General features: G+C 45.5%; 1 protein-coding gene across 1 annotated transcript in view; it reads right to left on the reverse strand.

The window, feature by feature from the left end:
• Positions 1–421: 421 nt before the first annotated feature.
• Positions 422–26,940, reverse strand: part of LOC134533306 (synaptic vesicle glycoprotein 2C-like) — a 387,375-nt gene continuing 360,856 nt past the window's right edge. Inside the window, exons 10-11 of the mRNA XM_063370779.1 lie at positions 10,195–10,322; positions 422–1,746 (exon numbers count right to left, since the gene is read on the reverse strand). Coding sequence (XP_063226849.1) covers positions 1,691–1,746; positions 10,195–10,322 — 184 coding nt within the window. The 3' untranslated portion in view covers positions 422–1,690. The remainder of the gene's footprint in view (positions 1,747–10,194; positions 10,323–26,940) is intronic.

A 26,940-nucleotide genomic window follows, 5' to 3' on the forward strand; every position in this document is an offset into this window, starting at 1 on the left:
AAGTAATACTATTAGTTTATTGTTTTTAAAAAAACTATCGTGTTTTTATTGTGTCTGTTGTAAATAAGTGTGTTGTTTTTTTTCTATATTTGAGTCTAAAGTTTTCTAATATTTTCCATTGTTTTCTGTAGTAGGTTGTGTATTAGTGCTAGTATTAGTGTTTTACATTACACTCTGTTTTTCCGAGTTTTTCTATTATATTTGTTAGATTGTTTTGTTTTGTTGTATTTTGTTGCATTAGTTTATTTTATTGAATTCTGTAAGATTCTTTTGATATTAAGGATTTCTACTTATTTAAGTTTGTATATTTAGAGTTTAGTTTTTGAGTTGTTTTCTAGTGATTTTTCTTGGTATTTGCTATATTTAGTTAATTTGAACAGGTTTTCAAATATATGCAGTAAGAATTTTCTTGTTTATGTAGTTTTAAAGAAATAGGTTTTTGTTTTATTTCAGTTTATCATGAGGTAACATAGAAATCTTTATGATATGATGCACAAAATAATATAATAATCCAATGAAATGTACAAAAATGTTAGCAAACACAACATCAATTGTACGATGGAAAATATTAAAAACACTGAATGCAATAAAAAATACTATAACAATTATAGAAAATTGAAATGGTTTTTATTACAGAGAGTACAAAATACAACAGTTTAAAATAAAAGTCACTTAAACATGAAACCAAAATTTAAAACAACAACAATGGTAAACTCTAGAAAAAAACAGACTCCAAACAAGTGCCCTACAACAGAAACCAACGGAATATAATAATAAAAACCACAAAACAACACACTGCAAAGAAAGCAGAAACAAATTAGAGAATACAATGGAATACACTAGAAGTCTAAATAATGATTTGCAAAAGAAACCAATAAATTAACCAACAGAATAAAATGGAAATAAACAGTATTTTTTAAAACAGAATACAATGAAAAACACTACAAAACAGCAGACCCCAAAAAGTGACTGGCATTAGAAAACCCGAAAAAAATAATAAACAAACTTAAAACACTCAAATATAACATAAACTTAAATAATATTTACAACAGAAACAACCAAAAACTGACAGAAAACAACAGATATCAATTGACTTTTTTTTACAACAGAAACTAATAAAATCCAACAAATACCATGGAAAACCTTAAAACCCATTAGAAACTTACATACTTTTTCACAACAGAAAACAACAAAACCCAACAGATTCTGTTCTAAATTTGTATCTCACAACAGAATCCAATTAAAGCCATTGAATTCATTGTGCTTTGACAACAAAAATCAACAGAATAGACTGATTTTTTTTTCTCGTTTGCAAGCTATTTTCTCCCAAAAATAAACCACTGAAACCCAATAAATCCTATTTGTTTACAGCAGAAACCAATAGGATCCAATAAAACACACTTAAATCTTTTATGTCACACAACAGAAAACACTTAGATTCCTGTTGTGTTTTGTTGGTTTCTGTTGTAAATTTTGGTAGAATAATGCAACCATCATATAATTAAATACTTGGAATGTTATAGTACTAAGTGAACATCCACACTAGACATAATTATTCCCAGCTGGGATTTCACTAAAATATTCTGAACATACGAAATCTAGTGATGTATCAAATCACCACTAGAGAAAATGCTAGTGGCCACTTGATTTATTGTCGAATTTGTGCCATTCGGCCCTTGTAGGTTAACTTTCAAGTCATTCCAGTTTCTTGTTTCTTCGACAGCAGAAATCCCAATAAACCACCGCCTGAAAAAAATTACAACCTTTATTTTAAATAAACACATTTTCTTTAGTATTCTTGACACAATTTAAAAATAACTTTCAAAACCAACATATTTCTTCAGGGTCCTAATTTATTTTATGTAGTATAAAAATAATTGTTTTTACTTAGTATTAAAATATGAGCAGTAATTTATATGTTATAATAATAATTTTTATAGTTACATCACCAACAGTGAGAGTATCGTTGTTTAATTCAACTCAAAATAATTTTTACAGCATCAAATATTTCTTAAATTCTCTCCTTTAACTTATTGAAATGTGCAAATGCTCTTCAAATATTTCATTTAATTGAAACTGAAAGTGTTTATTAAAAGTCATTTTTCACTTTTTATATATCCTGTAACATTGTCCAAAATTTGCTTCAATCGTATTCAAATAACGTTGGTCAAGCAAGAAAAATGATACTGATTTGATTGAAAAAATTATTACCACATACATGTTTGTAATTAGATGAATAGATTATCGATATTGTCCAAGAACTATTTTATTTATATGACTGGTACTAAAGTCCACGCACATTATCCAAATTTTATCTCCAAATTTGACGACAGACTCGGAGGAGAAAGAGGGGAAGGAATAAGGCTTCTAATTTCCTCCAATAAATAAAGTAGGACTTACAGCTATATGCATATTTGATTGCAGAAGAGAAAGTCTGCTTTGGTTTACATGTAAAAATTACTTTTTGGAAAATTTGCCATTTATTTTTGTTATCTACAGTATTATACCTCACTTTAATTTAAAAAAGATATAGATAAAACGGAAATGTCAGTATTATTATATGTTAATTTATAGACACTATATGATTCCAGGTATTTATGCAGTATGTAATTATATCTGTTGAATTTTTATTTTTTATTCTTTTTTCGTTTGCAATTGGAAGTGTGAATATTTATATTTTTGTGCGCTCCGAGCAATGTTGGTTGTGAGAGTTACTCACACTGCATGACCGGTGGATAGTTTCAAGTTAAGTACATTAGTATAGAAATTTATGTCCGGGCACAGGCTTCAGGCTGTGCTGCGCTGTGCCAACTGACATATTGAATTATAACATCACAGCCAACATATTGTTCTCGTTTTCGCCATCTTGAATTGTGATGTCATTGTCGCCATCTTGAAAGATCTTGACCTCTGACTTAACTTAGGCTGCTACATTGGATTCTGCTATCCTGGATTTATCCAGCTTCAATTCCGTTATATTGAAATTGAGTGTCTCACTCCCAAATGTTACACTTTTCGTTATGGTAGAATCTTCCGCCATCTTGGATTATGGCATTACCGCCACCATCTTATTTCGTCTGCTGGAGACTACCATATTAAATATGGATGTTATGGCCACCATTTTGTTTTCTAGAACTTTTCTCCATTTTGAATTATGCCACATCCACCATCTTGAAAATTCCTAATTTATATCCAAAAATTATATATTTTTAATTTATAACAATCATTATTATAAATTAAAATTTAATCTTGTGTTATGGAGCTGAGTCTTTTATTCGAACCTGTGAAGTCCATTGATTAAATATATCGATGAGTCCTTTTCCACCGGGGCTACCAGCAAACTGACCCCTACCATTATCATAAAATAATACACTAACACATTATCCTTTTTACTTATAACATATGTTTAAAATTGCATTATTCACATACAGTAAATTAATTCACCAATTTTCTGCTGTAATTTTTTGCTAAAGTGTTTCGATGTGTTTCTGATAAGTTTTGTAGTAAGGTACCTTAAATATTGACATAATATTCATAATAACTCAATATTCACATTCGTACTGTTTTACGTTAACTTTCGTAGTCCCAGTCCAGTCAGCACATCCTTGGTTAGGTACCCACCTTGTTTTGGGATTGTCATATACCTAACAATACCTTAATCACCATACATATCATATTTGATTTTGAGGAGTTACTTGGTGTGTATGCTAATTACAAGGTCCAATACTATTGAAATTAAAATGGAGCCACTTTTGAGTTATATTAAACCCAATGCAAAAATAAATATTAAATTCCATTCATAAACAAATAAGTTATGGCCGAACATATATATAAAAAACCATATATACAGACGAATTGCGAACCTCCTTTTTTTTTTTAAGTCGGTTAAAAAAAGCTTAGTACTACGACCGTTTCGGTAATTTGAGACCTCCACCAGAAATAAGACAGTAGGGTAAAGGCACTCAAGAGTACGCACTTAAGTTGTTTTTAATTGTAAATTTAAGATATTAAGTATTACACAAAAAGTGATTATAATAAATGAAACACTATTACTTAAAGTTTACGAAACACATATTAGACAAGCAGCTATGAAATCCTTTGCAACTGAAAAACATAAGTTTTGCATAAATTGAAATTGCGAACTCTTGGAGGACTGGTGTCTTAAGAGTGCGCACGGAGTCCTCGAAGAGTACGCATCAGCACCCATCACATTTAAAGTGTCCAGACCCTTCATAGCTTGAGCAATCTTCGTGCCACCACTGTTTACATTTGCCGAACTGTACCCAATCCTCTTAAATCGGTTCTTGATAGCGTTCATCGCAACCTGGACAAAAAACATTGTCTTCAATTTCTTCTTCAACTGCATGTAGGCCTACCGCTGAAGTTGATGGTACAGCGGGATTGTCGAACTGTACTGCCTTCTTTACTTGTTTTCTTGTTTGAATTTTCTTAACCATCTTGCTTACCAGAAGAGAGTTTTTAAATGGCGATGAAGACATTATTTCAGACTTCTTACCTGCCACTTTTCGTTTCCTTGAAATGACACACTTTGGTAGTGGTGTTATCATTGAGGGGGAACTCGCTGTAGTTCCGCAACGGAATCTTGTTCTGCCAGATCATCAATTTGAGTGTGGGGTTCATCAGTTTCAAGAATTGTTGAATTTTCTGGTTGCTCTTGAGGACGGTCTGTCACTTCAGCAGGTGCAAAGTCTTCATCAGTGAAGTTATCGGGATTGAAAGGATGTATACCTGTTGATCTAAAAGCATTTATTGCCTTTTCCATCGTTGCTACCCTCGTGTAAGCACATGTGAAGATTTTTGCAATGTCATGCTGGGTGATTACCCTCCCTGGATGAACCACCAACCACTTTTCTGCTTCTTGAGCAAAGGCTTTCTTTGAAGGCCCAAAGAAACCGACGTCTAGTGGCTGCAGTCTGTGGCTAGCATGTGGTGGTAGTGACAGCAATGTTATGAAGTGTTCTCTGCAGAAATTTACGGCTTCAATACTGCAGTGTGATACGTGGTTATCCAATATCAGTAGCACTGGATCTTTCTCTGTTGGCTTCACGAAATCATAGAAATGTGTCAGCCACTCTACAAGAAGTTCCGTGTTCATGTACCCAGTATCAGAAATCATATGCAATGTTCCTTCTGGTGCATTTGTGTACAGTTAAGGTTTCATCCTCTTCCTGGCAAAGGTCATGGCTGGAGGAACAAACGTACCAGTGGAGTTCACGCAGCACACGACAGTAACTGTTTGACCTCTTTCAGCTGAAGAAACTTTACAAACTACCTTTTTCCCTTTAGGAGAAATTACTTTTGGAATGTGATTGGGTACAGTGGATACCAGACTCGTCCATATTGAATTTTCGATGAGCCGGAAAATTATTTTTAGCACAAACACTGGCCAAGTTATCAAAAAAATCTCCTGCGCTGAACCCTGTTAAATCCAATGGTTCTCCCTGAACTACATTTCTACGGAGTACGTAGTGCCAAACCTTGCCTTTTGCAGAAGGCACGAACCCAATTTTCTAGTATACTTTTTGGAGGTCATTTTCGTTAGTGAAATAAATTCTGCAACAAGAAACAGTTGAATTGTAAAAGTAATATTTTGCCATGCAGAAACGGCCTCCAAGAGTACGCAGTAGACAATTCGGCCTCTAAGAGAACGCATTGCTGCGCACTCTTAGAGGCACCCACACAAGTGCAACGTTTGTACAACAGATAGCAGCAGCCTTCACTTTGGCCGCCCGTTACCACGTTATCGTAAACAATAGACTCTAAGCTTCAGATTACCATAATATGATTCGCGGTACCTCGTTGATGTATTACTTACAAAGGCTATTATACTCTTATTCATATTTACATCAGGAGAAAGCAAATGTTATTCTTACCTCTTACATACGAAATAAACCGATTCTACAAATTTTCTTAGCGCAGTAAAGCACACACACGCAAGCTTCAAGGAGCCACCTATCGACTTCTTTCGCCAGTGCTACCAACTTCTATATATTTATACTGCGCGCTCTTAGGGACTGCGCACTCTTACCTGCCTTTACCCTATCTAGACAGTGACCTTCATCGTGCTATAGGTCTGTACGTGAAAAATATCCACTTGCTAGAATATAGAGACCTGCATGTTTAATGGAAAATGAGACTTTTAAACCAATCACTAGTCGTCTCAACGAACTTAAAAATAAGGAAGAACCAGCCATTAGTGTGAAGACAAAAGTTGATGACGAGATGCCTAATGTAAAGAAGAGGACATATAAACCAGCATCAAAAGAACAAGACTTTACAAATACAGAGTCTATGCACAAGGAAAAATTATGGAAACGTGGAAACCAAGTAAAAGCAATGGTCCGGCCATAACTTAGATCTTTCATGAGTCGGAATAATGACACGTCCCACGGAGTATACAGAAAACATATTAAGTGATTCCTTAGTGCTAAATAAATAGACTTTTTATCAGAAAATTGTATATGTAGAAGAGTACAAAACACATGAGACTACAGGTCTGTACGAATTGCTGTTTCGCAGGAAACTCAATTTTATTGCCACGAAGATTTGCATGGGTACAAGAAACTTCTACAACTAATTCACATTTTAATGATAATGTTCCAGAAAGTGGTGAAGTGGTCGGTGCGCGTCACTTGAACTTCGCGCCGCGCGGCGGGCTTCGGCGCTCCTTCCCTTCCTACTTCCCCCCCCCCCCCCCCCTCTCTGCGTCCAGTGCTGTGTCTGACTTCCCCTCGTGAGGTGTCCGCGCATGCGCGTGGCGCCCTCTTGCTTAATTAAAACTAGGTGTAATGCCTTGAAGGCTCTTCTTCTTCGTTAGCACACAGTCGGTGCTGGTCGTGATTTAAGCATGTAGTCAGATACTTGCTTTAGAGAGAGAGAGTGTGACAGCGGGGAGAATGCACGTAAGTGTTGTAAGTTGGTGACCCTTACAGTAATGTAATCGGTACTTGGTAATAGCTGCACTATAAATTCTTATTTCGGCCGTCACCGTCTAAATTCTATTTGGCATTTATTGTTTTCCTTGATCGTCTTTGTATTAATACCATGCATAGTTTGTTTGACGTTTCTCCCCGTCTGGTCTACAGTCTTCGTTAGGACTTGTTTTTACGTAATGTATTTAATGTATTAATTTGTGAGTTTTCTTTTATATCATGCTTTATCATGCTTTACAGTAAGCTTATACCGCCTAGTGTAGGTCAGGCCGCGGTCGCCTGCATGTTCATTTGACGTTTTTTGTATTCTCTAATGAGGCATGTCTGTGTTCACGACATTCATTATCCCTGTGTGTAAGCGTTAATACGTAATTGTAAAATTTCTATCCATTAAGTATCTATCAAGTTTCTATTATGTATTAAGTATTTAATCCTAAAGAAAACATGGATATGTGTTCACGTATTTTGCCGTGGCATTTGTACCGCTAATTTTTCTTGCTATCAGTATTAATAAATACTCAGTATTACTCTTGTATGTGAAAGAATGATAAATTTGTATAGGGTTAACGTGAGGCTTTTGCCCAGGATTAAACTATATGTATGTAAATTCATTCTTGCTAATTTAACCTTTGCATCCATCCTTGGCTATAATTGTAAAATTACCCCTTTTTGAACACTATTCACTCAGCATAATTTATTCAGTATTTTTAAGGATTGTGTTACACGCAGTTGAAGGTTCACGTGAATGTACTTCACTGTTTACACTTTCCCATGAAGCTCATGGAAGCCTTCAGTGGCATTAATAAAGACGAAGATCATGAAAAATTTGACGTTCTCACCAATCTGTTCAGTGAACTAGAAGTAAATGGCAAAGGTTTAAAAAAGCTACAAAAGTGGTCAGTACTTTGAATATGTGTATTGGAACGACCCAAACGAATTTGTCGATCGCCTGAAACTACTGACAGCATCGATTAGTGGAGGAAACTACTCGCACCTCAACAAAGTATCCTTCATATTCAAAGAACTGAGAAAAGCTGGCTGCACAAAATGACTTATTTTACCTGGATTTGTATAAAATTAAAGAAAAATAAGTTATATTTTGGATTTCAAACATGATAGTTTTATTCCTAGATTTCTGATTTCTATGACAGAGTTCTCGTGACTGTATGTTCAATGTGTGAAATGCATGTTCGGTGTGTACACTGCATGTCCAGTGTGTGATTTGCATGTTTGTTGCATGTCCATTGTGTGCCCTGTGTGTGTATTGCATGTCCATTATGTGTACAGAGTGTAGTGTGTGTTTATTGCATCTCAAGTGTGGGTAATGCATGTCCATTGCACAGGGACTGGAAAGTTACTTTTAAAAAGTAACTCAGTTACAGTTACAAATACTCCATTGGAAATGTAACCCTGTTACAACTACAAGTTACACTACTGAAAATAAACCAGTTACAGTTACAGTTCTGAGAAAAGTAACTGTAAGTTACTTTAACAGTTATTTTGTGAAAAACTAAAAATGTGATACGTAAAATTGTTATAATTAAAAGCTAATAAAACATATTGTGTTTAGTAAAGATATATGTTTCTTTCAACTGAAAAAATTTAAATAGGTCTTAAATTACATTGAGTAATTAGTTCACACTACAAAATTGTTCGCAGCACCACACAATAAGCACTTCACTATAAGGTTATTTTTATTACTCGACCGAACTTCGAAAAAATTAGAATATGAAGGCCACGGCAACGAAAATTCTGGACTGCTTTCTGGGCTTCTCGCTTCATTAGATTATGTCATTGCTTTCGCGCATGTGCACAGGTAGGTTAATTAATTAAACAGCACAGCAGTAAACCCGCATGTCGCAAATATTAACTAAATGACAATAAAAATACGAGCGCAGGCTAGCCAACAGCAGTTTTACAAGTACAAGCAATAACATTGCAAATAATGTGCTTGTCGGGATTTTCGCTCTGGGATTGAAAAAATCAACAAATCGTTGTTCGTTCAATAATAAATACATTTAAAAAATGTAACGCAAGAAGTAACGACAATTATCGTTACTTTAAGGCAGAAAAATGTAATTCAGTTATAGTTACTGAAATCTTAATATATTGCGTTACCACGATCGTTACCATAAAAAGTAACTGTTACAAATAACGTCGTTACTAGTAGCGCGTTACTTCCAGTCCCTGCCATTGCATGTCCAGTGTGAACGATAATGGTCCTGTATAAGGGAAGATAAAGGTCAAACACATAATCATTCACATAGAGAATTATAAAAATCAACTAACACACTGAATCATACATTAATAATACTTAACTCATCCATGTTTAGTAGGAAAATGGCTTACCCAAACACCCAGATGTAGTCAAAATATTATCTTTGCGCCACAGACTCGGTCGCAATCCTAGGAGGTACAGGTTAGCAAACAGCAATAAAAATTATATAGCCTACAGGGTTACGCAATCATTAAATCAGTGATGAGCGTAACTATATATAGGATGGTAATTGAAGAAAAAACTCTGTCACAAATATCCACTTCGACTCCTACTTCTTAAAACCAACTACATAGATCCTGTTCTACAATGACATGGGTTACGTAAACATATTCATATGTCATGGGATATTTTTAATGTCACATATGTGGTAATTAAAGCATGTGGATTAGCTAGGCAATACTCATTTCTTTATTTTACATTTCTTTGTGCGACCAAATAAGTCGAATATTTTGCCACGGAGGTAACCATGTTATATTACATTTTAAATATGATTATTTTATTTGTTAAAGAATAGTTTCAAGACGGCTTTATATCATTACATTTGGGGTTTATTTTTATTATATATTTTAATCTCGACTATGTTATGATTAAAAATATATTTTCTTTGGTTCAGTAATTATTTGTAAGCGTGAAATTCAATCTCATTCTTTGCTATTTGTTACGTTTCCGTGCAATATGAAAGGGGTAGATGGCAAGTGATACGTAAAAATATCTAGCGCATCCGTGATCCGTTATCGATATTAATTTCCATGTCATGGTGGATCGGGCCTAAAACTCTAGATCTGTTCCAAAAATGTATGCGTACGTGCATACACAACTTCACATTATACACCCTCCAAGTAATACACAGAAATTAGCTCCCACACCCAAAATGTACCAAATGTTTAGCTATACAAACTTTCATAATATTCTTTATTTTTGCTTAGAATTTGGGTCAAAGTTGTTAATTATTATTTAACTTACCTATCACTACAGATCCCACGAGGAATATGGGAACTTCGCAACTGATGTCCAATAGTTCGCCAAAAATCAGGTTGCTTACAATGGCACCAATGCGCCCGGACAATATGGCGAAACATGTTGCCATGCCCCTGAAATCATTAACAGACTCCTGTTAGAAATTGATAATTTCTTAACAGTACAAAAAAATACGTCTGTAGATAACCACCAACAGTGAGATGCACAATCGGACCTCTCTAATCTGGCATTCTTTGTTGCGGCACATTCTGTAATCCATTACCAATCCAACCGCTCTCGTTAGTATTTTACTGGGTAAATTCCTGTTTTATAACGGCTTACAGATTATGTTTGCACAATATTGCAGCAGCTCATTGCAACTAGTTTTAATGTATTTTCGCTGAATGTTAATTTTTTTGGTACTCTAGTTAAAAATATACTGACGCTCGATGATCCAGCACAAAGAAAAAAGTAGAACAGTTGAGCCGGTCCAGTTCTACAGTCTAGAGTGTGTAATGAGAAATGTTGGTTTCCATCCTTTATTCCAGTGACTTTGACTTAGAAAATGTCCTATATTATCTCATAACACTCCCAACGCGACACAAAATACCGAAATTCCTGTTTTCAAAAAAATTCCAAGTTTGAGAGAAAGTAAACCACATATGCTACCTTGGTCACCATCCTTGTGTTACGAGTCTCCAGAAAAATTCTAGCGAGGGCAATATAATAAGATAGTTCAAAAATACAAAGCAAATAAAAGTATAATATTTATTTTTTAACACACACATATTGCATTGTGAAAGTACTTAGTTGTAAACCCATTGAATGCAGTTGTAAAAAATTTTCAACACATCCTTACTCCACTATATTCATCAAGCACCAGACACGCTTCACCTATACCTACTCTGACGAGTGTAATGTCATGGCAGCTGAATTGGTTACCATGTTGAATTTATATTTAACGGCTGCTGGAGATCACTACCGCCATACTGGTTAATTTTTTACCCAGTAGAGCGCACAACGATCAATGCCTAGATACTCAACCATCACAATGTCAGTTATCACTTTGCCTAACTTGGACACCAATAATAAAGGGTGTACACAACTCAACCGTAGTGACACCTGACCGTACAGCTCGGGGCGCGCTTCAAGGAAGCATGGCAGTTAGCGTGGAAACATACACTGGTGCATCGCAAGGTGGCGTGCGCCCAATCCTCGAAGCGACACCAGACCGTACAGCTCGAGGCGCGCTTCAAGGAAGCATGGCAGTTGGCGTGGAAACATACACTGGTGCATCGCAAGGTGGCGTGCGCCCAATCCTTGAAGAGACACCAGACCGTACAGCTCGGGGCGCGCTTCAAGGAAGCATGGCAGTTGGCGTGGAAACATACACTGGTGCATCGCAAGGTGGCGTGCGCCCAATCCTCGAAGCGACACCAGACCGTACAGCTCGAGGCGCGCTTCAAGGAAGCATGGCAGTTAGCGTGGAAACATACACTGGTGCATCGCAAGGTAGCGTGCGCCCAATCCTCGAAGCGACACCAGACCGTACAGCTCGAGGCGCGCTTCAAGGAAGCATGGCAGTTGGCATGGAAACATACACTGGTGCATCGCAAGGTGGCGTGCGCCCAATCCTCAAAGCGACACCTGACCGTACAGCTCGAGGCGCGCTTCAAGGAACAGTTCGAGCGCGCATAGTTCGTTCAGTTGTTTGCCTTACAATGATTAGTTTTTTTTACGACTTCGTTAGCCGGGAGTTGGTGCTACTTCATGCATGAAACAGAAAATAGAGGCCGATAATATCTGGGCTTTATAGTGACTTAAGTACAGTTAATTGTTGATACTACAAACTGGCCTTACAATCTCGTGGCATGATTGGTATTTCGGTCCCAATATTACTTATACCTATTTACTTCTGAACCTAGTTTTATTACAACAAGTAGGCAGGTTATCATGGTATATTAACATTGCATGCAGATGCTGGATTTTATTTTACTCCTGCCCAAATTGAAGCAGTTAAGCCATTGGCCGAGGGAAATAATGGCTGGTTGGCTTTGCCGCGCTCGTCTGGTCGAGCGGGAACCTGGCTGTGGCGGATGTGCGTAGCAAACACAACTGGCTGGCGCGGGTAGCATGCGACCCCGCAGCACGTCCTCCTGGCCGCACCCGGTTGTTGGGTCTTCTCGTTCTGAACATTACACTAGGGACTAATGCCGGTCGAGCGGGAACCTGGCTGTGGTGGATGTGTGTAGCAAACAAAACTGGCTGGCGCGGGTAGCATGCGACCCCGCAGCACGTCCTCCTGGCCGCACCGGGTTGTTGGGTCTTCTCGTTCTGAACACTACACTAGGGACTAATGCCAGTCGAGCGGGAACCTGGCTGTGGTGGATGTGCGTAGCAAACACAACTGGCTGGCGCGGGTAGCATGCGACCCCGCAGCACGTCCTCCTGGCCGCACCGGGTTGTTGGGTCTTCTCGTTCTGAACACTACACTAGGGACTAATGCCAGTCGAGCGGGAACCTGGCTGTGGCGGATGTGCGTAGCAAACACAACTGGCTGGCGCGGGAAGCATGCGACCCCGCAGCACGTCCTCCTGGCCGCACCGGGTTGTTGGGTCTTCTCGTTCTGAACACTACACTAGAGACTAATGCCGGTCGAGCGGGAACCTGGCTGTGGCGGATGTGCGTAGCAAACACAACTGGCTGACGCGGGAAGCATGCGACCCCGCAGCACGTCCTCCTGGCCGCACCGGGTTGTTGGGTCTTCTCGTTCTGAACACTACACTAGAGACTAATGCCAGTCGAGCGGGAACCTGGCTGTGGCGGATGTGCGTAGCAAACACAACTGGCTGGCGCGGGAAGCATGCGACCCCGCAGCACGTCCTCCTGGCCGCACCGGGTTGTTGGGTCTTCTCGTTCTGAACACTATACTAGAGACTAATGCCGGTCGAGCGGGAACCTGGCTGTGGCGGATGTGCGTAGCAAACACAACTGGCTGACGCGGGAAGCATGCGACCCTCAGCACGTCCTCCTGGCCGCACCGGGTTGTTGGGTCTTCTCGTTCTGAACACTACACTAGAGACTTATGCCGGTCAGCTCCAACAATTTTGTGTGAAAACATGGCGCTGTTGTCACATCAGTCCGATAGATGGCAAACAATATTGTCAGTATGAACAATGTATTAGGTTAATACATGTGTTACCAACATTATGATAGAAAAAATAGCTTACTTTTGTCTTGGAATTTTTTTAATTGTTCTTCTGATTCATGGGAAGTATAAATCTCTTGTTCTTAAATTTAAAAAAGATGATAATTTTTGACTGCTGTTAATATATATATATATATACCAAAATAGAAGGTGTTCCTTATGGACTCCAAAACGGCAAGACAAATTTTGATGAATTTTTCAAGCATTGGATCAACAGAAATTTTTTGGCAATTTTGTGTCATATTTTCAATAAAAATTAATACAAAATAAAATCTCTTCGTTGTGTTTTATTTTTTGAACATTCACAATTAAAGGCGATATTAGGTTTGGATGATTTCATTTTATTTTAATTAAAATTATTTTAAGATATTTCCAAAAATAGTTAAGAAACATACAAACTTTACTGTGGCAAAAAAAAAACAATAATTGCAAGATTTTATTGCCAATTGTACTATTAACTATCTCATACGAATTGCGTGCATTCTTAAATTCTGATTGAAGGGTTGGTGTTATCGAAATCTCACCTAGACAGTGACCTACCCCGTATTTTGATTTCCGCGTATTTCATCGAGATCAGATCATTTATTTAGGAATGCATAGAGAACAAAAATACAAATATTCATTTTGATTTACACAGATGCATGCATTTTTTTGCTTAATAGTTTTGATTTGTCCGTGTACATTCATTTTTTTATTCGATTGTCATTGTTGTATTCGTGAAAAAATCACATTCAAACTGGTTAACTGGTGAATACTATGGATGATTTGTTTTCATTGCGAGTGAAAATTCGTATTTTCATTCGTTCATCACTGTGTCTTCTGTGCGGTTACAGTTTATAAAAATTCCATCAATAAGAGCAGCCATTGGTAAAAAAACACTAAATCGAAGTATATGAAGTAAAAAGAGCAGCTGAAACAGCTGAGGAATGCAATTCACATATTTAGGAAAATCGCGACAGGGCTTCTACATCAAGAACAGCAGAAACACAAGGAGAACGCGAATCATGGCTTCAGCAAATGCGTGACAGTGCGTCTTAATCGAGAGCTGCAAAGACACTCCAACAGCATATCTAAAGTCTTGATGCCTCTTGCTTACAAATGGCTTAATGAAGAGAAAGAACAGATTTAAAGTTGGCAGCATTTCATTACAATAAGGATGATGACTACCGGAATCACGAAGACGTAGTGATTGGAGCAATGGACAAAGTTTGCTTACATTATCGTGTTTTAAAGTTTGCTAAGGAAGCCCTGGAATGTGCTTGAACGGTAAAATAGTTTTGCCGCCACTGATTGAGCCGCCTGAGCCACTACTAAGTTACATTTCTGGCGCCACTCCGATTGTCAGGCACTTTCTTCACAACATACGAAAGTACAACTCATGCTTTCAAATGATGTCCTTCGGAGCAACTAACGTAGTAAACGACGCCGGCTACATGCCCACCTTCAAAGTTAAAGGCCAAATCTACCACACAAGGGCGCCCATATGATAATTCAAGGGGGGTGGGGGGGCAGACTTAGGGGTATGAAGTATTTTTAATATTTTGGAAGACTAACTGCGGCTTGTTACTAGCCATAAAATAGTTCCAGTTCTAACCCTGTTAAAAATTTTTGTCCTGTTACTAAAATACTAGACCACAGTACTCATTCGCCATAAAAAAAACTTTATTGGCTACTTTATTAATTAAATATTAACTATTTTATTGAAACAAGTGAATTTTTAGCAACACAAATGCAGGAATACAGTCCTTAAATTTTTGCAGCGTCTCGGGCACACGAATATCCAGAATACAGTCCTTTAACTCATTGCTCTCTTTACCCCTAAATAAATGTCGCGTACAAATTAAATTAAAATAATTATAAAGTTTAAAACGTGTTGGTCAAAAGATTTAACTTTGGGAGAGAAACGATTTAAATATGTTATCACAGTAAGAAAATGGTTGTTTTTAAATGTAACACCTGAACTATGCTTATAATTATAGTCAAAAATTGCTTCAAACAATTTTTTTTATATATATTCAACTGTTGTTTACCTTTACCACGGCGATATTGTATCACACAAAATATTAACTCGTTCACAGATAAATAAATATTAGTATGTTTCGATATGAATCATAATTGCTTATCATTTAGAATTAGCACAAATGGATTCAGTAGTCGAGGACTATTATTTTATTTAGTGATAGTAAAGCTTCAAATTACAAATGTGAAATCTGTTTACAATATTCAAATAAGATATAAGATACTATCAAACTCAATTTAATATTATCAGCTCAAATCATGTTATCAATGAGTGCCTTTAAACAGTGCTTACGGCTATTTATGCTCAATGGTGTCAGCAAATTGGACCACTGGATATGAACTACACTTAAGGGCCAAGGTAAATTCTCAAAAGTAAATTGCAAAGTTAAGTTATTAATCAAACAGCAACTTCTAATTCCATCTGATCAGACACAAAATCAACATTATAGTTAGAACAAATTAAAATTTTGTTCATGACAAAAATTATCCACAATAAAATTAAATTAAAGATGAACTTCTGGATAATTAGTGTGATATCAGATTATATGAAAAGAAAATTATTTAGGTACTTGATAATCGATAGTTCAAGGGACTCTCGAAAATTGTTCAAATGCTATTCAGTACGACGATAGCCAACCTCCGTCAGTGCATGCGAAAGTATGACGACACAGATGACCTCTGGCTCTGCAACACAGCTGTGCGTGGTCCGGGAACTATGGCTGCTCACTGCCGCTGCATCCTTCCTCGCAGTAGGAAAGGTCTTGTTCGGTACGCACCAATGGTCGACTTCGAAGTTCTGTGTGAAACACGGCGCCCTCAACTGCTTCTATATCACCACTGCCGGTCAATCGTTGGCCTTCCTTCCTTCCGGCTAGAGCGGTTTTGATATGAACTTGCAGAAATTCTTCTCCTCAGCTCGATTCTCTTCAGTTAAAAATGTTGATCGCTGGCATTACATCACGTTGAACAGCGTCAGTAATCAGTCTTGTAGGCTGTAAACTTAGTTGACTGGTTTCATTCGTTTCCGTCGTGAAAATTTGATAGTTCGTTTCAAAGCAAGCAATAGATCGTGAATAAACCCTATCGTGGTTGCAGTTTATCGCCTACGATGATTCAAATTTGATGTCACAATAATCTAATTCATTAATGCTACTTCTGCCACATTGCTTTATTAGTAAAAACTTGTATGGCAGTCGAAACTATAATAAAATCTTGCAAAATTGATATCTCGTGGATAATCAGAAGTAATAACGATGTCTCTACAAAATCGTGGTAGAACGAATACTCATACGTTCTAAAGAATGTACTTTTCCTTTGCTAATTAAACGACTTTCAGATGTCAAAACACAAAACATAAGCTGAATGTCCTAGCTATCGCTATTCCCTGGATATGCTAGCCAATCATTAACATTCTTACAAGTTCATCTTCTTATAATAATTAAATTTATTGTTTAACACATGGATTTCAATGGGCTATTTTTAAAATATGAACATTTTATGAAACAAGCAAAGATAAAAAAAAAGAGGAATTTCATATCAGTGTCTAAACACAATCATAGAGGATTAACCCAAATTAAGTTAACAGAATTGTTAAGTAGGAATAAAGTATAATAATTTAGTTTTCAGAATATTATGCTTCTCTACCTTCATAATTTAATACATAAAACAAATTAAAAATGCACACATCACACGATTTTTCACTGGTATTGACATAAAAGCAAATTTAAAGATAAATTATTATGCATAAGTTTGACGTCGTCTGGCCGATGACCACCCCAGAGCCCGACCTGCACCCGCCAGTATACGCTCCCGCTAACGGAACACACCCCTGGCCATGGCCCACCCAAGTCAGGCGAGCCGAACAGCAATTAAAGGCAAAACCGCGGAAACCTGAGTAGACAAGAGAAGAACCGTACCCATTCCTCCTGAAACATTAAATTAGGATTTTAGCAACAATAAAATCTCTTCCAGACACACCCGTTTGGAGTCTAGCGTAATGAGGTCACGCCTGGCGCGAGAGAGGCCGAGCCTCCCTCGGACGCCATGCCAGTTCGGCAGTTCAGCGCAGCTCATGGACCGGGGCGGACCTACGTCCCACGGAGAGGCAACATCCTTTGTCTACATTGAAAGTAACGTCCGGTAAATATAGTCACTAATTAACCAAACCCCTTTTATTACTTAACCTCTCCGTGAGTACCCGGTCCCTTTTTTCAGTCCAGGACCTAATCCGGCCGCATCAACTTAAGGACACCCCGCACCACACTTGGTCAGCGGGGCTGCTCTTCAGCATATGGCACGGGCCGTCTCCCGCAACGTACAGAACTTTATTTAAGGTCACGTGCACGGCGCTGACCACAACCCGCAAGGGAACTTGGACAAACTTAATTGCGGTGCGTGTTTCACCACAATGGGCACAACACCCGCGCCGAGACATTTGCATACGGGATTGGCCGTCTCCAATCGCCCGCCCCCTTAATTCAGTGTATTTTGTATCCCGTATTTTGTACTGCTAACTTACGTTACCCGAGTAACGAGTGCCACGTAACGTGTGCGCGCCCCCTTAATCCAGTGTATTTTTGTATCCTGTGTTTTGTATTGCTAACTTACGTTACCCGAGTAACGAGTGCCACGTAACTTGTGCGCACCCCCTTAATTCAGTGTATTTTTGTATCCCGTATTTTGTATTGCTAACTTACGTTACCCGAGTAACGAGTGCCACGTAACCTGTACGCGCCCCCTTAATTCAGTGTATTTTGTGTCCCGCCTTTGTGTTACGAAATTACGTTACCTGCGTACCCAGTGAGACGTCTGAGACATAACAGCATCCGAGGCCACGTAACGCGGAACACAAACAATACGGCGCCACGGAATAACAAGTAAAAACCCCCCCCGGGGACCTCTGTAGAGTGTTGTATTGTGTACGACTCGCTCCTCTGAATAAAAGGTACGACACCGCCACCTCAACTCCACGTCTCTTATTTAAAATCATCTCACGCAACACCGCCGCCGGCCCTAGTGGGCCACGCAGGGGCACATACCTCCACGACCCCAAATTCACGACTAGAAACGAGCTAGTCTGACGCCCACCCGGACAACACAGATCAAGAACCGCCTTTTCCCACTAGGAGCTACACCGGGACTCGAGCCCGAGACCCCGGACGACGGCATTTGGCGCCCGCTGCGTGGGGCAGAAAATAACGTGAAAATTTTTTTTTTCACTTCTGGACATTTTCGAAATAAATTCACCAACAGGCGACAGCGGAGACACGAAACGGCCATTTTGGACACAGGAAGGGTCGAAGGCCAGACAGACCGGCGCGACGAGGCGAGCGGACAAAGGACACTCCAACCACCCCCACCCCCGCACGTCATCACGGCGAGGCGAGCAACGGAGCGACGTCACCACCCCCACTCCGCACGGACCGTTTTCGCCTCCTCTTGTGCGGCTGTCCGGGCACCTACCCCCACCTCGTCACCCCGCTTCACGCTCTCCGCTTCGGGCAACCATCCTGATACCCCCACTCCGCGCGGACCTTTTTCGCCTCCTCTTTGTGCGGCTGTCCGGGCACCTGCCCGCCGCCGATCTCAAACCCGCGCGCTACAACACGCGCCCAGACTACAAACAGCTCGTCACAGACGGCGAACTTGAACGTACAACATACAGCTCAACATGCAGGCACCACCTGCAGACCTCGTGTGCACGCGTTGCCTATTACCAAGGGAAATAGACCTATTGACGGGATCACTGCCGTGGTATAGGACATGCCAATGCGCGAACACCCGGGACAACGTCACCGACCAGACCTGGGGCAAGCCCTGGAGCGAGACGTTACTCGGCGAGCCGCACACCCAATTACCGTGGTCATGGGCCTTGCTTAAGACGGAGGCACAAGCTAACGTCACACTGGGAGGCATACTACCGACTATGGGCCTCACGAGTGCGCGGACCAATCTGGCACCCAAATACATCCCACCACCAAGCGCAATCACCGGACCAAACACGGGGATGCATACACGCAACCCGTGCTACACAGGGAAGTTAGCACTACCCGAGTTCAGCGGAATAGGGCACGAAGTACCCAGAGACTTCCTAACACACTGCGAGGTCAGACTGGCACGGTCCGGAATACCGACCGATGAATGGTCGGGGCGAGCGAGCGAACAGCTGAAGGGGACCGCCCGCCAATGGTGGAACATCTGGGGACGCTTCGGCATGCCCTGGGAGGAGTTTGCCACGTCATTCAACCGCCGATTTGACACGGAACACGCACTGGTCCAATGCACGACACAGTTCTATGGCGAACGCCAACGCGACGGCGAACCCGTCGAGCAGTTTCTGGCCAAGAAAATGCAGCTGTTCAATCGAGTAGCACCCGGCGCCGCGCCAGCCACCGCGCTCGCAACCATTACCACCCTCCTACACAAGGAACTGCAACCATTCATGCGGTGTTACCGCGCAGAGGAAGTCGAGGATTACGTCCGACAAGCCATAGACACGGAACGGAACATCCGGGGACTGCGACACTACGACCCCCCGAACACCGACCGGGACATGGCCAGACGCCCAATGTGTCAGAGAATAGCCAGCGTCCAGAACCGGGAAGCAGGGGGCTACCCACCCGACCGCCCGCGACGTGCCATCGAGGACGCACCACCACCTGGTAGGCCTGATGGGTCATCGACACAGCAGGAACCCACACTACCGCGATGCCAGTTGGGCTGCCCCGCAGGTACCCGCCACTGGCATGTCGACTGCCCACGCCGGCAAACACCACCCGTCACCAACACGTCGGGAAACGCCCACCCGGGGGCACGGCGGTAAAACCCGCGCCTCCGAGCAAACCGAGCCAACCCACACCCGCCGCGGAAATAGCCACACCGCAGCTAAACCAGCTAGTCCGTCCCCGCGACGGCCTACTCCGCATCCCCGTGGAAGTCAACGGGCGACCCACGGCAGCCCTGGTAGACACGGGCGCGAGCCACGTGTTCGTGGCCCCCCACCTGGTACCCCCCGGCGCGCTGCAGCCCCACCAAGCCGAGTTACGGTTAGCAACCAGCACGCAACCGGGAAGGACAGTGGGGCAAGCCGAACTCGAGGTACGCATTCGGGACGACGTCACCACTGTAACCGCCCTAGTGGTAGAGGACTTACACGAAGGGATAGTACTAGGCCAACCATGGTTAGCGAGACAAGATGCGGTGATCGAAATGAAACCCAGACGAGTTTACATTGGCACCCGCGAGCGGCTCACGGTGTACGCCATAGGCACTACCCCCGAGAGTCAGGGGGAGAAAGTAACCTTAGACCAGTTCCGCCACAACGTCCCCCATGAGTACCGAGCAGCAGTGGAACGCGTGTTGGCAGAAAGGCAGGACGTCTTCGCGGTAGCCGACCAACTGAAGCGCACCACCATCACCGAACACCACATCCCGACCACCCACGACACAACCCAGTACACGAGGCCCCGAGAGGCTACGGGTTCCGGGAGCAGAGGGCCATCCGGGAGCAAGTGGCGGACATGCTTCGCGATGGGGTAGTCGAACCGTCCAACAGTCATTACAATGCTTGCGTCGTATTAGCCCCAAAGAAAGACGGTTCGCTACGCTTCTGCGTCGATTTTCGGCCGCTAAACGCGATCACGATTAGCTCACCCCCACCTCAAATCAGCGTCGACGCCGCCGTAGCCGGACTCGGCCGCGCGAAAGTCTTCAGTACGCTCGACCTGAAGGCTGGGTATTGGCAAGTGCCCATAAGGGCGGAAGACAGGGGAAAAACCGCGTTCACGATACCAGACGGGCGGAAGTTTCAATTTCGCGCCATGCCTTTTGGGCTAAAGTGCGCACCGGCCACGTTCCAGGGAATGATGACCCGAGTGTTGGAGGGGTACCTGGGCCGGTTTGCGATCGCGTACCTCGACGACGTGATCGTCTTCTCCGAGATGTGGGAGGACCACGCCAGACACATGGCGCTGGTCCTAGAACGCTTGGCCACACACCATCTCACGGCCGCACACCACAAGTGTCATATCGGGACCCAGGAGGTCGAATTCCTGGGCCACGTAGTAAGCGCGGCTGGCAACCGACCCCAACCCGTTCACTTGCGCAAGATCGCTGAAGCGGCACCACCGCGGACGAGGAAGCAACTCCAACGGTTTATCGGCCTGGTGAACTGGCTCAGGGGGTACATCCCCGACTTCTCCCGTACCATCGCACCACTGACCGACCTCCTGTCACCACGGGCACGGTACCATTGGGGTGAACCCGCGCAACGCGCCTTCGAAGAAATAAAAGCCGCCTTCACTCGCTGTCACACCCTCACACGAGTAGACCCCGGACGCCGCCTCTACCTTCAGACCGACGCCAGCGCACTCGGTGTGGGCGCGGTGCTTTTCCACACGGACCCGAACGGGGTCCGCGAGGTCATCGACTACGCTAGCGCGAAGCTCGGACCGGCCGAACGCCGGTATCACAGCAACGAGCAAGAGTGCCTAGCCGTAGTCTGGGCCATGAAAAAGTACCGGCCCCACCTGGAGGGGAAGTGCTTCACACTGAGGACGGACAACAGCTGCCTCACCTGGCTGCGTACGATGCAGGGGCGGAAAGGCAAACTCATACGATGGGCGCTATTCCTCCAGTCGTTCGACTTCGACGTCGAGCACGTTCCCGGCACGGAGAACCAGCTTCCTGACTTACTGTCGCGGGAACCCGACGACCGAACAGAGCTGACGGACGAGGACGACTGGGAGGAGATTCTACCCCCGGACACACCACACGGACACGCATCGCACGACTCGGCATGCGCGCGCATCACGGCCGACGCGGACGGGGACGAAGACCCACCCAACACCGTGGCCGACGTCCAGGACCGGGTACGTCGAGCACAGGAAAAGTCAATAGACGCGGCAAGACGCCGCCAGCAAGCGACCGCCGGACACGAGGCGTGGCGCGTGCAAGACGGCCTGATTCAGACTCACACACCCGGACACCAGGAAGACTGGAGGACCTACGTCCCGACGGAAGCCCGAGAAGCGGTCCTTCGGTTCTTCCACGACCACGACCTCGCTGGACACCCGGGGACCGATCAGACACGACGAGAAGTCACCCGGCACTACCACTGGCCCCGCGTCACGTACGACGTACGTACGTACGTGCGCGAATGCGAGGTCTGTCAGGCGAGGAAAGCGAGGCGGCGTGACGGCGAGGAGCAACAATGACCCAGGGAACCCACCACCGCCTTCCAAACGATAGCCTTAGACGTAATTGGCCCCTACCCCCGCACGCCGCGCGGCAAACGCTTCCTCCTCGTCGTGACGGAACTCTTCACGCGGTGGACGGAGGCGTATCCATGCGGGAACGTGCGCACACCTACCATCATCAGCCTGCTGACCAGGGAGTTCCTGTCACGTTGGGGATACCCCCAGTCGGTGTTAACGGACAACGCCAGTCAGTTCCTGGGGCGACATTGTAAGGGCTGGTGCGACGAACACCAGATCGAGCACCACACGACGCCCGCCTACCACCCGAGAGCGAACCCGACAGAGCGCCGGAACCAGGAACTGAAGGCACAGCTCCGGATCCGGCTGGGGGCGGACCACACGCAGTGGGACCTGCACGTGGCTGACGCCCTCTTCTGTGTACGACGCCGCACCAACGCCGCAACCGGCCGCACACCGGCCGAAATGATACAGGGCCACAACCTGCCCTTACCGAGAGAATGGGCCACACACGGCACTCCACACCCCGACGAGACGACGGAGGAACGTGACCAACGACGGGTGACTCTGCACGACGAGGCAAGACGTAGGCAGGAGAGGTACGCCAACCGGATCACCCCAACCACAGATCATCCTCCACCCGCCGTGCAGGTCGGCGATCAGGTGTTCACGCGACTACACCCACTTTCAGCCGCACCCCGCAACTATTGCGCGGGACTGGCCCCGCGCTGGGGCGGGCCATACACGGTACGGCGACGACTAGGCAGGACAACGTACTTAGTCCGCACGGAGGGACGGCGCCTGAAGAAGGTGCACAGGGACGACATCCGGCTCACCGCCCTACCTGGGGAGAGGAACCCAGACGGAGATGCAGGACCCCCCACTCCGGACGAAAACGGACGCCGTACGCCGGAGTGCGACGTAGTCCAGGAAGAGGACGACTCGCCAGAAGCGACCCCCGCTAGGAGCCGACCCGAACCGCGCCCATACCGCACCCTGGTGTTCACGAACACCACGTCCAACAGGCCCCGCGACGAACCCGCGGACACGCCCGGGACATCACCCGCAGAGGCCGCGTCAGACGACGAGGCGAGGCCACAACCACGGCGGTGGCGGCGCCCGCCCACGTACCTCGACGATTACGCACTAAGCACGGCCACGGGGGACACCGGGGGCGACCCCGCCCACGACGTGCCAGACGAGCCGGAAGAGGTCCACGAGGACGCACCGGAGACGGCAGTGGTACCCTGGGAGGGGAGCGTGGTGTACGAGAGCCCCCCACCGCAATACTACCCACGGGGCGAGGACGAAGAGGCCGTGGAGATCGCCGAGCTGTCGCACAGCATAGGTCAATCCGATGCATGCAACGACGACGGGCCAACGCCGATCGTCACGCAACCCGGAGAGACCGACCCGGAGATCGCCGCCTCAGCATCAGCCGCCATACCCGAACGGGAACGGACCCCGTACCAGTCCACGAACTGTCAACCGCCGCCGAAGGAGGACCTCCGCGGACCGGGACATCGACTGGGGACAAGCGAACCCGCCAGCGAGCCCGCGGAACGACCCCGACGGGCCCACAGACCTCCAGTTCGCCTGGCCGACTACGACCTGGGAACAGGGCGCAGAGCCTGTCAGCCGCAAGGCCACCTAACGAGTCGACCCCCGGATGTTCGGCGTGGGACGACCCGGGACAGGTGCTCGGTCCCTACCAACTGCGGCCACCGCGAGCACCATCCGGGTGGAGCTGTTGCCGGAGCTAGGAGGCGCCACGACGCCGCCCCCGGCACGCCTGCCACGACGGCAACCGGGGCGGCGCGCACGCTGGCCCAGTCGGCCACGATCACCAGGTCCAGTGCGCTGACCCTATCAGCCGCTGACCCCGCCCAGGCGCAACGACGCCGCCCCCGGCATGCCTGCCACGACGGCAACCGGGGCGGCACGCACGTTGGCCCAGTCGGCCACGATCACCAGGTCCAGTGCGCTGACCCTATCAGCCGCTGACCCCACACCGACGCCGCCCCCGGCACGCCTGCCACGACGGCAACCGGGGCGGCGCGCACGCTGGCCCAGTCGGCCACGATCACCAGGTCCAGTGCGCTGACCCTATCATCCGCTGACCCCGCCCAGGCGCCACGATGCCGCCCCCGGCACGCCTGCCACGACGGCAACCGGGGCGGCACGCACGTTGGCCCAGTCGGCCACGATCACCAGGTCCAGTGCGCTGACCCTATCAGCCGCTGACCCCGCCCAGGCGCCACGACGCCGCCCCCGGCACGCCTGCCACGACGGCAACCGGGGCGGCGCGCACGTTGGCCCAGTCGGCCACGTTCACCAGGTCCAGTGCGCTGACCCTATCAGCCGCGGACCCCGCACAGGCGCCGCGACGCCGCCCCCGGCACGCCTGCCACGACGGCAACCGGGGCGGCGCGCACGCTAGCCCAGTCGGCTACGATCACCAGGTCCAGTACGCGGAGCCAACCAGCTGCTGAGCCGCGAACCACGCCGGGATGGAGCGCCCGGAGCTAGGGGTGGCCCCATGTTAGCGGGACCATAAGCGGCGCAAGGTCGGGCTTCACAGGGGGGGGGGGGGCGTTTGACGTCGTCTGGCCGACGACCACCCCAGAGCCCGACCTGCACCCGCCAGTATACGCTCCCGCTAACTGAACACACCCCTGGCCATGGCCCACCCGAGTCAGGCGAGCCGAACAGCAATTAAAGGCAAAACCGTGGAAACCTGAGTAGACAAGAGAAGAACCGTACCCATTCCTCCTGAAACATTAAATTAGGATTTTAGCGACAATAAAATCTCTTCCAGACACATCCGTTTGGAGTCTAGCGTAATGAGGTCACGCCTGGCGCGAGAGAAGCCGAGCCTCCCTCGGACGCCATGCCAGTTCGGCAGTTCAGCGCAGCTCATGGACCGGGGCGGACCTACGTCCCACGGAGAGGCAACATCCTTTGTCTACATTGAAAGTAACGTCCGGTAAATATAGTCACTAATTAACCAAACCCCTTTTATTACTTAACCTCTCCGTGAGTACCCGGTCCCTTTTTTCGGTCCAGGACCTAATCCGGCCGCATCAACTTAAGGACACCCCGCACCACACTTGGTCAGCGGGGCTGCTCTTCAGCATACGGCACGGGCCGTCTCCCGCAACGTACAGAACTTTATTTAAGGTCACGCGCACGGCGCTGACCACAACCCGCAAGGGAACTTGGACAAACTTAATTGCGGTGCGTGTTTCACCACAGTGGGCACAACACCTGCGCCGAGACATTTGCATACAGGATTGGCCGTCTCCAATCGCCCGCCCCCTTAATTCAGTGTATTTTGTATCCCGTATTTTGTACTGCTAACTTACGTTACCCGAGTAACGAGTGCCACGTAACGTGTGCGCGCCCCCTTAATCCAGTGTATTTTTGTATCCTGTGTTTTGTATTGCTAACTTACGTTACCCGAGTAACGAGTGCCACGTAACTTGTGCGCACCCCCTTAATTCAGTGTATTTTTGTATCCCGTATTTTGTATTGCTAACTTACGTTACCCGAGTAACGAGTGCCACGTAACCTGTACGCGCCCCCTTAATTCAGTGTATTTTGTGTCCCGCCTTTGTGTTACGAAATTACGTTACCTGCGTACCCAGTGAGACGTCTGAGACATAACAACATCCGAGGCCACGTAACGCGGAACACAAACAATACGGCGCCACGGAATAACAAGTAAAAACCCCCCCCGGGGACCTCTGTAGAGTGTTGTATTGTGTACGACTCGCTCCTCTGAATAAAAGGTACGACACCGCCACCTCAACTCCACGTCTCTTATTTAAAATCATCTCACGCAACACCGCCGCCGGCCCTAGTGGGCCACGCAGGGGCACATACCTCCACGACCCCAAATTCACGACTAGAAACGAGCTAGTCTGGCGCCCACCCGGACAACACAGATCAAGAACCGCCTTTTCCCACTAGTAGCCACACCGGGACTCCAGCCCGAGACCCCGGACGACGGCAAGTTTGATTACGGATTTTACTCTAATATTTATCTGAAAAAGCAAAATGTAAATTTCTTTTCTTCTTGCCGAACAAGTCAAGCACTTTGTTCTCGAAACCAGCGTTTTTCACTCTTTTCTTGTAGACACTTAGAAGGCACAAGCTGGACAGACGGTCCTTGCCAGTAGTACTTCTCAGCCACGTCTTCACTTTACTCAGTGTGCTGAAAGAACGCTCTATTGTGCAAGTTGTGGGGGGTATGGTTTGGTAGAAAATAAGCAGTCTCCTTACTGCTGGGTAAAACATTGTTTCTGAAAG

This window comes from Bacillus rossius, chromosome 6, assembly GCF_032445375.1.
Source record: "Bacillus rossius redtenbacheri isolate Brsri chromosome 6, Brsri_v3, whole genome shotgun sequence".
NCBI lineage: Eukaryota > Metazoa > Arthropoda > Insecta > Phasmatodea > Bacillidae > Bacillus > Bacillus rossius.